Below are 12,246 nucleotides of genomic sequence, written 5' to 3'. Positions count from 1 at the left end.
TAAGTACACACCGCATGCCATTTGCACACAATACAGCTACACTAGAAATTAGTAGGCATATTTGTAACTTTAAAAGTACCAGATATTCAGAAATTTACTTCCAAATTACTTATGAGTTCATGGTTTTAAAAACAGCTTTATAGAATGCAGAGAATGCAGATCTTGGAGGAAAACTTACATTCTAAATTCATCTATTAGGGAGAAAGACAAAAATGAGCTAAGCATTTAGCTCAACAAGGTAGGGGAAAAACAGCAAAATTAATATAGAAGAAAGGAAATAACAAATTAAGAAAAACATTAATAAAATAGAAAATAAGTATATAACAGAGAGAAATGGTAAAGCTAAAGTGGGTTCTTTAAAAAAGATTAATAAAGTTGATAAACCTCTGTTGAAGAAAAAGGGAGAGGCACAAATAACCAATGGCAGTAATGAGAAAAGCAGCAACAGAAATGCTGCAAACCTAAGAAGATATTCAAAGGCTGCTGTGAACAACTTTATACTCATAAATTTGAAAACCTACACAAAATAAATTATTAGAAAAATAACTATCCAAAAATCATTCAACAAAAAAAATTACAGGTAAACATTCTCAAATCAGTAATAATACGAGCTTCCTCCATGAGGCCTCAGTCCAACTTGCCAAAATGTTAAGTGGGGTTATCTCTGGGTTGTGCCATTATAAATTATTTTCTCTTTCTTCAGGATTTTTCAAATTATCTGCAAGGGCATGTGTTACTTTTTACATTTTGCTGGGGTGGGGGGAAGAGAACTAGGAGCTTTGGGTTCCAGTCTTAATTCTGCCACGGTACTAACTAGGTGGCCTTCATTAAATGATTTAATTTCTCAAGAGTATTAGTATCCTCATCTATGAAATTGAGAGGTGAAGCCAGCTGGACTTCCTGGGTCAAGTGGGGACTTGGAGAACTTTTCCATCTTACAAGAAGATTGTAAAATGCACCAATCAGTGCTCTGTAAAACGCACCAATCAGCAGGATGCTAAAAGTAGTCAATCACAGGGAGGACTGAAAAAAGGGCATTCTGATAGGACGGAAACCGAACGGGAAGGGACAAATAAGGGAATAAAAGCTGGCCACCCCAGCCAGCAGTAGCAACCCACTCAGCTCCCCTTCCACGCTGTGGAAGCTCTGCCCTGTAGCTTTTCACAATAAACCTTGCTACCGCTCACTCTTTGGGTCTGTACCATCTTTAAAAGCTGTAACGCTCACTGCAAAGGTACGCAGCTCCATTCTTGAAGTCAGCGAGACCACGAACCCATGAGCAGGAACCAATTCCAGGCACAAAATGAAGATACTAAACTAGATTTAATTTGTAAAGCAGATTTGATTTCATGTACCAATTTAACATACAAGATAAATATTAATCTTACTACTTTCAAAAATTGCCTTGTTTTCTATATAGCAACCACACAGAGATAGCACTATTTAACACTGCCAGGAAGAACGGCTACAGTTCAATTATTCCATAGTCAAAATCATCACGTTAGTACATGATCCCCAATTTAACTAATTTATAGCTAATACCAACATACACCAAGCCCTCTTATACAACAGTACACTTTAATAGCTAGTTTATCTTGTATGTACAATGTCCAGGCACCAAAATATTTTTTGTATAAAGGATAACCAGTAAGTTGTACTAATTCTTCCGGGGACTGGAAACTTTCAGTTTTACTTTCCATATTTCAACGCTGTTGGAATTATAATTCTTTTACAATGCAGATATTACATTAATTTTTTACCAAAAAAATCTGAATTCTTTGTGGTTTTTATTTGCTTTTTGCTTTTAATGGTCAAACTGTGCTTTTAATTATATCTATATAAAATTTTCCAGCATAAAATTATCACAGCCATGTTTGAATGTCCCATTTGTCCATATTAGCATATTCTTAAAATTTCTTAACAGAATCTTGCTTCTATCCACGAGTACTCCTTTGGTTGAGTTGAGATTACCACCAAGTAGGGCGGCCACCTCAATCATGTCTTTGTTAGGCTCCTCAATTTTCAATTCCAGGACCAGCTCAGCCGATTGTTAAAACGTGTTGTGGACTACACTGTGTGCCCCCAAAATTCACAGCTTGAAACTCTACCTACCAACGTGACTGTACTTAGAGGTAAGGCCTTTAAAGAGGTAATATAAGGTTAAATGAGGCCTTAAGGGTGGGGCCCTATAAGACTAGCGTCCCTAAGAGAAAAAGACACCATGAGTGCATGTGCACAGAAGAAAGGCCATATGAGGACACAGCAAGAAGGGGGCAATGTACAAGACAAGGAGAAAGTCCTCCAGAGAAACCAAATCTGCTGACACGTAGATCTTGAACTTCCAAACTCCAGAACTGTGAGGAAAAAAAAATTCTGTTGTTTAAGCTACCCAGTCTGTTATTTTGTTATGGCAGCCCTAGCAGATTAATACAACATATTAAACTCCTAAAATACAGAATCTCTACACTTCAGGTATTTGTCAGGCTAACCTCTAATTCATTATATATTTAAGTCTTTCAAAAGTATCACTGAGGAAAATTTTAGAACAGCCTGTCAATTCCTCTTGATACATTAATATATATCCTTGGATTAAACCAGACCAGCACAGCTTTACACCTATCTTGTATCAAAGCTCTCTGCCTTCATCCTATAAAATTGATTTTTCTAAATATGACTTAATGCCACTGACCTATATCAAGAAGTATTATAAAACATAGCCTTATGAAAAGATCAGTTTTTACTGTAAGAATGTGTGTATTACACTAAGTATCCTTTCCACTTACTAATTTATTGAGTACTTTTTTGTACCACCTTCTGTTTCAGGTGCTAAAGAAACAGCAATAAAGGGCATTGCAGGCACTCAGGTTTTTACTCTGAGTGGAAAAAGAAAAAGCCATGTTTGGAAGAAGGGACTAAAAAGATTTTATTTGTATTTTAACAGGAGCATTCTAACTACTATGTTGAAAATAAACTGAAGGAGGATAGACTAGAGGCAGAAAAGGCAGGAAGACCATTTAAGATTCAGCTGCCATAATCCAGGGGAAAAAATGATGCTGTCTTGCACCAAGGTGGCAGCAGTAGAGATGATAAGTAGTAGTCAGATTCTGGATGCATTTTGAAGGTATAACCAATAGAATTTGCCAACATTAGATATAGGACATAAATGGAAGAGAAAAGGTAGACTACAAGGGAACTAAAAAAAAGTGGAGTTGCCATTTATTGATTTAGGGAAGACTGGAAGAGGAAAATGTGATAGCTATTAGACCTTCAAGGAGGAGATGTCAAAGAAACAGCTGAGTATACAAATCTGGAATCAGGCTGACAAGAAGCAATTAAGCATGGTAGGAGAAAACTAAGAAGGCTAAATGAAGAAAGTGTTTCAGTAGAGCAGAAAAAGCATTTTTATAAGAGAGAAGGGAGAAACTGCTAGAATCATGCACTTAAGTAGGAAAGAGAGATGAGAACCATAAGGTACAAATCAGGGTTTCTCACAACTTTCAGTACTACTGACATTTTGGGCTGGGTAACTCTTCATTGTGGAGGGCTATCCTGTGCACTGTAGGATGTTTTATCAAAATCTCTGGCCTCTCCTCACTAGATGGCAGTACCAATTCCCCATCTCCAGTTACAGCAATCAAAAATGTCTCCAGACACTGCCAAATGTCTCCTGGGGTACAAAATCACACCCAATTTAGAACATAAATGAAGGAAGTGGCCTTTGCTGAAAACACTGGTTATTCATCCACATAAAAGGAATGATGGGAGTTATTATGGGAAAGGTACATGATGATAATATGATTACCTCCTGCTGATTAGATCCTCTTAAGTGTGGATGCACTCGAGGCCAGAGATGATATGAAGAAGTTGCTGGCACAAAACCAAAATCATTACTCCTAAGAAAATGTATGCAATTTTGTTTTTGAACTACAGCTAACATATGAGCTACATATATCTGTGAAATGAGTCTAAGCCAGAATTTTTGAGTTTTTTGTGTCCATCTATGCTTACTTGCAAAACGCACTTACGACTTTTTGAGTTTCTCCTAAAATCACAAGAAAACTCTACTGATTTAGTATGAACCAATGGGTTTCTCCTAAAATCACAGAAATAAAACAACAATTTAGTCTGAATTAAATTAAATGTTATTACACCCAAGAAGGCTCAGTTTTTAGAAGAAAATGGACCGAAAGGAACGTCTCTCCAATGATAATCCATCTAAGAGGGTATTATGTATTCCCTTAAAATCACTCCCACCATATTACCATGTATAATATTTAGAGGGGCCTAACTCTATTTTCTGTATCTGAAAGAGATAAGATAGGCCGGGCACGGTGGCTCACGCCTGTAATCCCAGCACTTTGGGAGTCCGAGGCGGGCAGATCACGAGGTCAGGAGATCGAGACCATCCTGGCTAACACGGTGAAACCCCATCTCTACTAAAAATACAAAAAATTAGCCGGGCGTGGTGGCGGGCACCTGTAGTCCCAGCTACTCAGGAGGCTGAGGCAAGAGAATGGCGTGAACCCGGGAGGCGGAGCTCGTAGTGAGCTGAGATTGTGCCACTGCACTCCTGCCTGGGCAACAGAGCGAGACTCTGTCTCAAAAAAAAAAAAAAAAAGAAGGAGTTAAGATAACCATTACATTTTTTAGGTGTTCAGGACTAGGGGTAGACAGCATTAAAGGAAGCCTCAGGAATCATGAAATGAGAAGATTTGAGAATAAAACTTGCAGGCAAACAAAAAAAAAAAGAAATTTAAGAAAACAAAAACCCACACACAAAAAAATAAGAAGTGCAGGCAACTGGTTTCATATTTACATCAAGTTCCAGGATTACATGATCATCTCTTTGAACTACCAGAGATTTGACTCATTGCAGGATAACATTTCCAAAACCTAGATCTTACACTGAAAAGAACAAAATTGTTCAAAAGGTTATGTTTTTAAATGTGGTATCTACAGCTACATTTACGAAATCACAATTGAACGTTTAAGAAAAGAGCTGTATGCTGCCTAAACACAAGTGAAAAGCATCATAGCTTACTCTTTAAGAGAGAGTGAATACAGTCATGCCACCTTTGTTAAATTGTACTTGGTCCCTCAATACCAAGTGACATCATGGATCAGGGTTTCAGAGCACTAATATAATGCAAAAGGATTCTACAAACTCGAAAAGATTGAAAACCCTAAAACTTCTACTAAAATATTTGGCTTCCAAATTTGTTTTTAAAAATTACTGACAAATGGCCGGGTGCAGTGGCTCACGCCTGTAATCCCAACATCTTTGGAGGCTAAGGCAGGAGGTTTACTCGAGGTCAAGAGTTCAAGACAGCCTGGCCAACATGGTGAAATCCCATCTCTACTAAAAATACTAAAATTAGCCTGGCATGGTGGCACGCGCCTGTAATCCCAGTTACTCAGGAGGCTGAGGCAGGAGAATCGCTTGAATCCAGGAGACGGAGGTTGTGGTGAGCAGAGACTGCGCCACTGAACTCCAGCCTGGGTGACAGAGTGAGACTACATCTCAAAAAATAATAATAAAAATAAAAAACTGACAAGCTAGAGAAGTCTGACTAAATCTGAATTTCAGATATTCTATATTACTATCCCATTTTAAATACTGCCTTACTTTCATAGAAGGAAATTAAATTGGTCAGGCATGACTTGTTTTTCCACTGTGCCATTATGGTTGTTACCAACATCCTGTGCTCTTTCAGATAATTAAATACTGAGACTCTGATTTGTTCTAAAAATTTACTGAGATCCAAGTTAAGATAATCTGATTATAATTTCTAAAGTAGTCTTTTAAATCCCCCAAATCCTAAGAACAGAAACTAAAAGAATAAAGGCATTGCATGGGAAAAGGAAAGCTGCGAAAGAAGAACCTAAACACTATCACACTGGCCCCATCTCCCACCCAATACTGTACTATGGCAGTCACAGGCAATTATTATCTGTCAGGTGCCAAGGCCCAAAACCTAATCAAGAGGCTCCTCCTCACAGGCAATTATTATCTGTCAGGTGCCAAGGACCAAAACCTAATCAAGAGGCTCCTCCTCAGCTGTAAGCCCAAAGACTCATTCCTAGACCCACTACTTCATAAGTGCTCTGAATGGCCTATCTACTGAGCCAGAAAGGAGGTTAGACTCCCTGACTGTGAGGTCTGATAAAGTCCTGTAAATGCAAGTGAGAAGCAATATACAATAAAGACTCCAGACCTACAACTTCGACACAACCACTTTATGTTTCTAGTCCATTTTCTCTTTTAGCCCCTGAAAATCTCTAGAGAAGTCCATATAATTGTCATTCGTGGTCTAAATACTTAAAGAATATCTTTAAGAACTTCTTTTACAGATCAAAGACCTAAACATGTTTAAGTGATTTAGACAACACCATACAAGTAGTTGGTCTCTGACCTTCTATTTTTGGGGAAGACATTATTCAGAACCTTACCAGAGTTTCTCAGTAGTTGCTAGGAGTCTTCTTGCTACAAGCAGGAAGGCTAATTAACAAGCTACACAGGTACATAAGAACTTATATAACCCTATATTCACGTACTGGCTGACACGAAGCCCAAGCCCACAAGGTTTTAAATGTATCCATTTAAATAAACAAGAAGCTACACGCCAAGAACAAAAAGGCAAATTTCTCTTAGAAAACAAGTCCATTCTAAATTCTTGACTTCTGTCTTTCCCTTTCCTCTCAGCACAGGTTGACACATTAATAACCAGCCAGTACAGAAGCATGTTTTTAACCAACTCCTTGATTCCCCTGGCCAAAAGTTATCTCTTAGTCTTCCTGAATTCCCACTTAAATGCTGGCAATATGGCACAGCTGGCCTACTGTGGTTATTAGGTACATGTCTTTTACTCTCCTATTAGATTACCAGGATCCTACACTTCTTCAGTAAACTCCCTGAAATCAAGACTATGTCTTGTAATTTTTTTTTTTTAAATACCCACAAAGCTTAGCACACCTATGTGTTCGACATTTGCTAAATGTATAAACTGGTTGATTATTTTTAAGGTTTAGTGTTGCCATAACTCTAGGACTGAAATGTTATTCTACAATAGAGTTAAGACATATCTAAATGCCATAAAAGAGGTTATACAACATTATCTTCTAATTTTTAAATCAATGGTTTTCCATTTATTTCCAACCTTTTGTTGGTACTTTAATTAAAAAAAAAATCGAATGTCAGAATACCAGGTGTATTTTCCTGAAAAGCTACAGGTAATGTTTGAAAATTATATTTTTTCAACATTCTAAGAGTGTCTATTATTTAATGAAGAAGTCCTGTGGTTAAAAAGTAACTTTTGCAAAGACAACAGTCACTCAATAATTTATCCTTCGTATTATGCCATTCCTTTGCTTCTGTTCTTATCTTTCCAAACCTTAATCTTCCATAAAACCTCTTCTTGTTTTCCCAACTACAATCTCTTCCATCTGCCTTATGTTATAATTATACAAATCATTTTAATCTCTGCCAGTATATTATAAATGCCGTAAGAGTGTAAATGACTTACTAATTTTTGTAAATGTTCATCAATGTGTTGAAATCATGTCAGACTACAATAATAGTCACTGCCCACATCTGAAAATAGTCTGCAAACCTTAAGGCCAAATGAATTTTTAATTTGAAAATCATCATGTATGATCATTATTTCAATTAATATTTTAATATGTGCAGTAAAGTTTAAAAATAGCCAAGGACTATCTTTCAGAAAAGTAGTAACATAAATAATGAGAAATTTACAATATCTGTTGCATAAACCCTCAAAACATTCACTGAAGGGTAGTTAGAAATGTCTTAAAGGCAAAATAAAGTATAATAAAGCACATACACAGGAGAAGATCATCTCTTTGAACTACCAGAGATTTGACTCATTGCAGGATAACGTTTCCAAAACCTAGATCTTACACTGAAAAGAACAAAATTGTTCAAAAGGTGATGTTTTAAAATGTGGTATCTACAGCTACATTTACGAAATCACAATTGAATGTTTAGGAAAACAGCTGTATGCTGCCTAAACACAAGTGAAAAGCATCACAGCTTACATGATACCACTAAAACCACAGACATCAGCTGAGATTGTCTACTACAGACTGCACTACCATGTCAATATTGCACAAACTGGGACATCATGACATCAAGCAGTCATTCACAGCCAACCAATCACGCCACCCACCATGCACAGGAAAATATGTAACACACCATTTCTTTCAATTATTACAATGTTATAAACTCAAAATCCTTTTAGAACAATTCTATTCTTCAAAGATGTATCAATTTTAGATTCTGAAATAAAGTATGTATTGTATTTTGAAAAGGTTCTCAGGTTACCATGAAACACAACATCAGCTAAGAATCATCAGTTAGTTGCAAGACAGTATTCTACACTATGTCTGGCTGGGAGGCCTTCCATCCATCCACTAACCCACCTACGCACCTACACGCCCTCTCCAAAGCAGGCACTTTGATATTAAGAAGGAAATACTACAAAGAAAAGCCCACACGATGAGAAGTCACAAGACCTTCATTCCAAGTCCTGGCTGGTCACCCTTTTAATCATCTGATCCAGAACTAAAGCTTCTTCATCTGATTGCTCTAAAATCAAGTGACATGCTCCATGAAGAGGAGCTTGCTTTTTCTTTTTACTATACAAATATAGGAATTCAGGTATTTGTTAGTTGATTGTACAGTGCTTGAAAGCAGCTTGTTCTTTTTTTTTTTTTTTTTTTTTTTTTTTTTTTTGCCAATCTGTTTTTCACAAAGCCCAAGAGGTCATCTCCAGTTCATGACAAAATTATAACTGGATCAGTACACTCAAAACTAAGGTATTAAAATGAGGTGGTGTGCAAAATGGGTTTGTATTTGCATTTGTCAAAAGACCAAAATAACAGTGTCACAGGCAGGCATCCTAAACCAGGTAAATTTTGAGTCGAATTTGGAAGACCAAAAGGACTGTCTTGTTGCAACATAAAAATGCAGGTTAGAGTAAGAAGATCAGTATGTAACAGAGGGGCCAAAGTGAGGAGTACATATAATTAAATATAAAGTCAAAGATGGAGAATATTTGACAAGTTTGTATTTCGTAACACAGCTATTAGAAACAACTACACATTCTTAAGCCAAGAGTGATATGGTAAAATGATACTTGAAGAAAATTATCCTAGCAGTGGTGTGGAGGATGAAGAAGTTATCAGACATGAGTGTCAGAAAATTGTTTTGAAAGCTTTCATATTAATACAAATAAGACTGTAAAGTAAGGTGGTGGTTAAGGACATGAAAAGGAGTAAATCTAGTAGAGAGTGCAGAGAGTCAACTAGACTTTGTGAAAGGTTGAATTAGGGAGGTGCAAAAAGATTTGAAAATGACTCTGAGCATCTGGTCACAAGTGGCCTACAGCATAACCACACCTGCGCAGCACTAACAGTTCTTACACAGGTTTTTCCAGGCTGCATCTGAACCCGTTTATTTAGTTCTACATACCAGACCTGCAGTGAAACAGCACTCCACTTGAGATGGAAGCAGAAAACTACCACCACCATTCTAGCAGGAAAATACCTATTACCAAAGATTCCAGCTTTGTTTCTTGATGAAAGAGGCCCACTTTCTAACCCTGGGGAACTTCCTATCTGCACTACTGGGGAACAGGGAAATTTCTTCTCTCTATCCCCAAAAGATTCTCCACACACTTGAAGACCAAGCTCAGTTCTATATGGATCTTTTAAGTCACATGTACATAAAACACAGATGACACACCAGTGATAGTGATAGGCGTAACAATATAAAGCAGGCAAACCCTATTTTTAAAGGGCTTGTTCTAAACTGGAGCTAGGCCAAGTTGATTACACTAAAAAATTAAAGTGGCTAAAAAGCAATCTTCTGGGGTTAATGTATCACAAAACGTCAAAAAAATAAACTGTTCCAGAATGCACTGCTACATAATGATTCTGCAGTTTTGCTGAAGCTTTATTTTCTGCCGTTTTAAAAACACTGTTGGAAAGCAGACATCGGATCAAAGGGTTTTCCTTGTCTAAAAAGCATACCATTATGCTATTTCCAATTTTATCAAGAAGAACGGTTATCAATAACAAAATGTATTTAATAAACGTCTGGCTGCCTACAGTTCCTTTTAAGGAAGACCACGTATAAATTTCATTCTTTAAAAAAGAACTCATATTAATCTATGGGAGACTGTGAGTAAACAAAGCTCCAGGGCTTGGTTTGAACATTTCCATTTTCAAAAAGGACTGATGAGTCCAATCTCCTTGAGAAACATGTCTATTTCATCCAGCTTTTAAGGAGATTCTAAAACGTTATGTATACATACACTTTTCTCAAACAAGCACTGTCGTAAATTTTTCACATTGCCTTACTATATTTAAAAAAAAAAAAAAAAAAAGGGCTACCTTACAGATTAAACTATTATATAGGAGGGTTACCAAACTACGACCTCCTGATAAATGAGACAGCTCTCCAAGTCACTGTCACTCTAACCCTTCCATGCTAAATCTTTCGGCCGCAGAGGATGAATTTTTCTATCTTCTTCTTGGAATTAAGATCCTGCATTATCAGGAGATACGCAGGGTTAGGCTTAAAGCCACAGACTCCAGCAGCTCCAAGCTGCCCTAACACAGCGGGCAGGGGGAGCCAAGGCGCAGCATCGCCTCCACGCTCCGAGACCAACACCAAGTCTCTTCGCCTGCACGTTCCTAAACCAACACCAAGTCTCTTCGCCTCCACGCCGAGAGCAGGTGAGAAACGGACGCTCTGGGGTTTCAGCGACTCCACCACCTTCCTCCACCGCCCTAGGAGGAACCTTCTAGTTCAGCCACCTCGGGCCCGTTTGCTGGGGGTGGAGAGTGCGGTGGATTACTAAGCCTTTCCCCTAAGGGGTGATTTCCTACACCAGACGCAGGACCCACGGTCCCACGGGGAACTAAACCCCAAGGCTGCAAAGGGGCCAGGGGTGGGGCCCACCAACACCTCACAGCCTCCTGAGGAGGCGTGCGCCCTGGACAGGAGGTCCCTGCCCCCGCGTCTGGATCCTGGTATCTTCCCCTCGGGCTCCCGGCCGCCGCTCACCGTGAAGGGGACATCCCCGACGCTGCCCACGGAGTAGCAGTTGTCTCCAGGGTTGACAGCCCCAGTGAGGACCTGATGCAGATGCATCTCCGGAGCCCGGGCTGTACAGAATGCGCGAGAGGGGCGACGAGCCCCGCGCCCGGCCCTTCTCCGGCCGCGAGAGCCGCTTCCCTCTGTGCCTCCCTCGGAAACCCGCCCCGCGGAGGCTCCGGCTTAACTCCTCGCCCGGCTTTCGCCTTCCCTCCGCCTCGTCCCTGCCATGAGGGAGCTCCTCGACCGCCGCCGCCGCCCGGGTCGCCGCTCAGCTGCGGAAATGCCCGGATGTTCCCACTGCCTGCTGCACCGGCGCACAAATGCGGGAGGAGGGCAAGGGTGCGTGTGAGGCGGGGGAGGGCACGAGGGGGAACGCGCGAGCTGGGAGCGTGCAGCAAGGGACGCTCCGCCCGAGGGAGCGGGCCGGCGCGCGCGCCCACCGCAGGGGAGCGACGGTCGACGGGAGGTAGAGCCCCCCCTCCCGCGACAAAGCTCTCAGTTCAGTCTTTTTCCCCACGCCCCGCGTTTGCGCGTGCGCGCGCCGTGGTTTCCAAGGCAATTGCGCGCGCCGCGCCGACCCTCGGTCCCGGCATTGCGCGCGCAGACGTGCGGGAGTTCCCTTGGAGCCTCCAGGGCTGCAGCCGCTGCGGACGGAGGACGGAGGACGGAGTGCGGAGAACGGGGGGCGGGGACGGGGGCGGGGACGGGGGCGGGGACGGGGCCGGGGCCGGGGACTGGGTCGCGGGCGGGGGCGGAGTGGGGTGTAGGTCGCACGGGGCCACGCAGCAGTCGGACGCCGGGGACGAGCCACGAGCCTGTTTTGCAGTGTTGAACCTAGTCCAGAATACAGTGTGCAATGGTCAGTGCAGTTGACCTCAGAAGGACACCCGTCACCAGGAATTTCCACCTGGAGATATCTTAGATCTCTTCGGTCTTTTCGAAAGTGCAGTACATAAGATAATTTATTTTACATAAACAATTTAGGCATCTTGCAACTATTTAGAGAAGCCGTACTCCCCTGACAGCTAATTATTTTGCTCCCACTTTTTGTCACGGTTATTCTAGACAGCAAAAAGCCCCCTTAGAGACGGGTGACTCCTTTAGACTTTTTTTCATGGGTAATT

The 12,246-nt window shown here is 40.7% G+C and overlaps 1 protein-coding gene across 5 annotated transcripts in view; it reads right to left on the bottom strand.

Moving 5' to 3' along the window:
• LOC105490349 (Dmx like 2) overlaps window positions 1–11,404 on the bottom strand; it is a 173,030-nt gene extending 161,626 nt beyond the window's left edge. For all 5 annotated transcript variants that reach the window (XM_011755853.2, XM_011755871.3, XM_011755861.2 and 2 more), the window contains exon 1: window positions 11,090–11,404. In XM_011755853.2, the coding sequence (XP_011754155.2) occupies window positions 11,090–11,176 (87 nt within the window). In that variant the 5' untranslated portion in view covers window positions 11,177–11,404. The remainder of the gene's footprint in view (window positions 1–11,089) is intronic.
• Between the last annotated feature and the right edge of the window lie 842 nt (window positions 11,405–12,246).

This window comes from Macaca nemestrina, chromosome 7 (genome assembly GCF_043159975.1).
Source record: "Macaca nemestrina isolate mMacNem1 chromosome 7, mMacNem.hap1, whole genome shotgun sequence".
Taxonomy (NCBI): Eukaryota; Metazoa; Chordata; class Mammalia; order Primates; family Cercopithecidae; genus Macaca; species Macaca nemestrina.
Note: the sequence above shows the minus strand (reverse complement) of the source record. Positions and strands in the feature narration are given on the sequence as shown.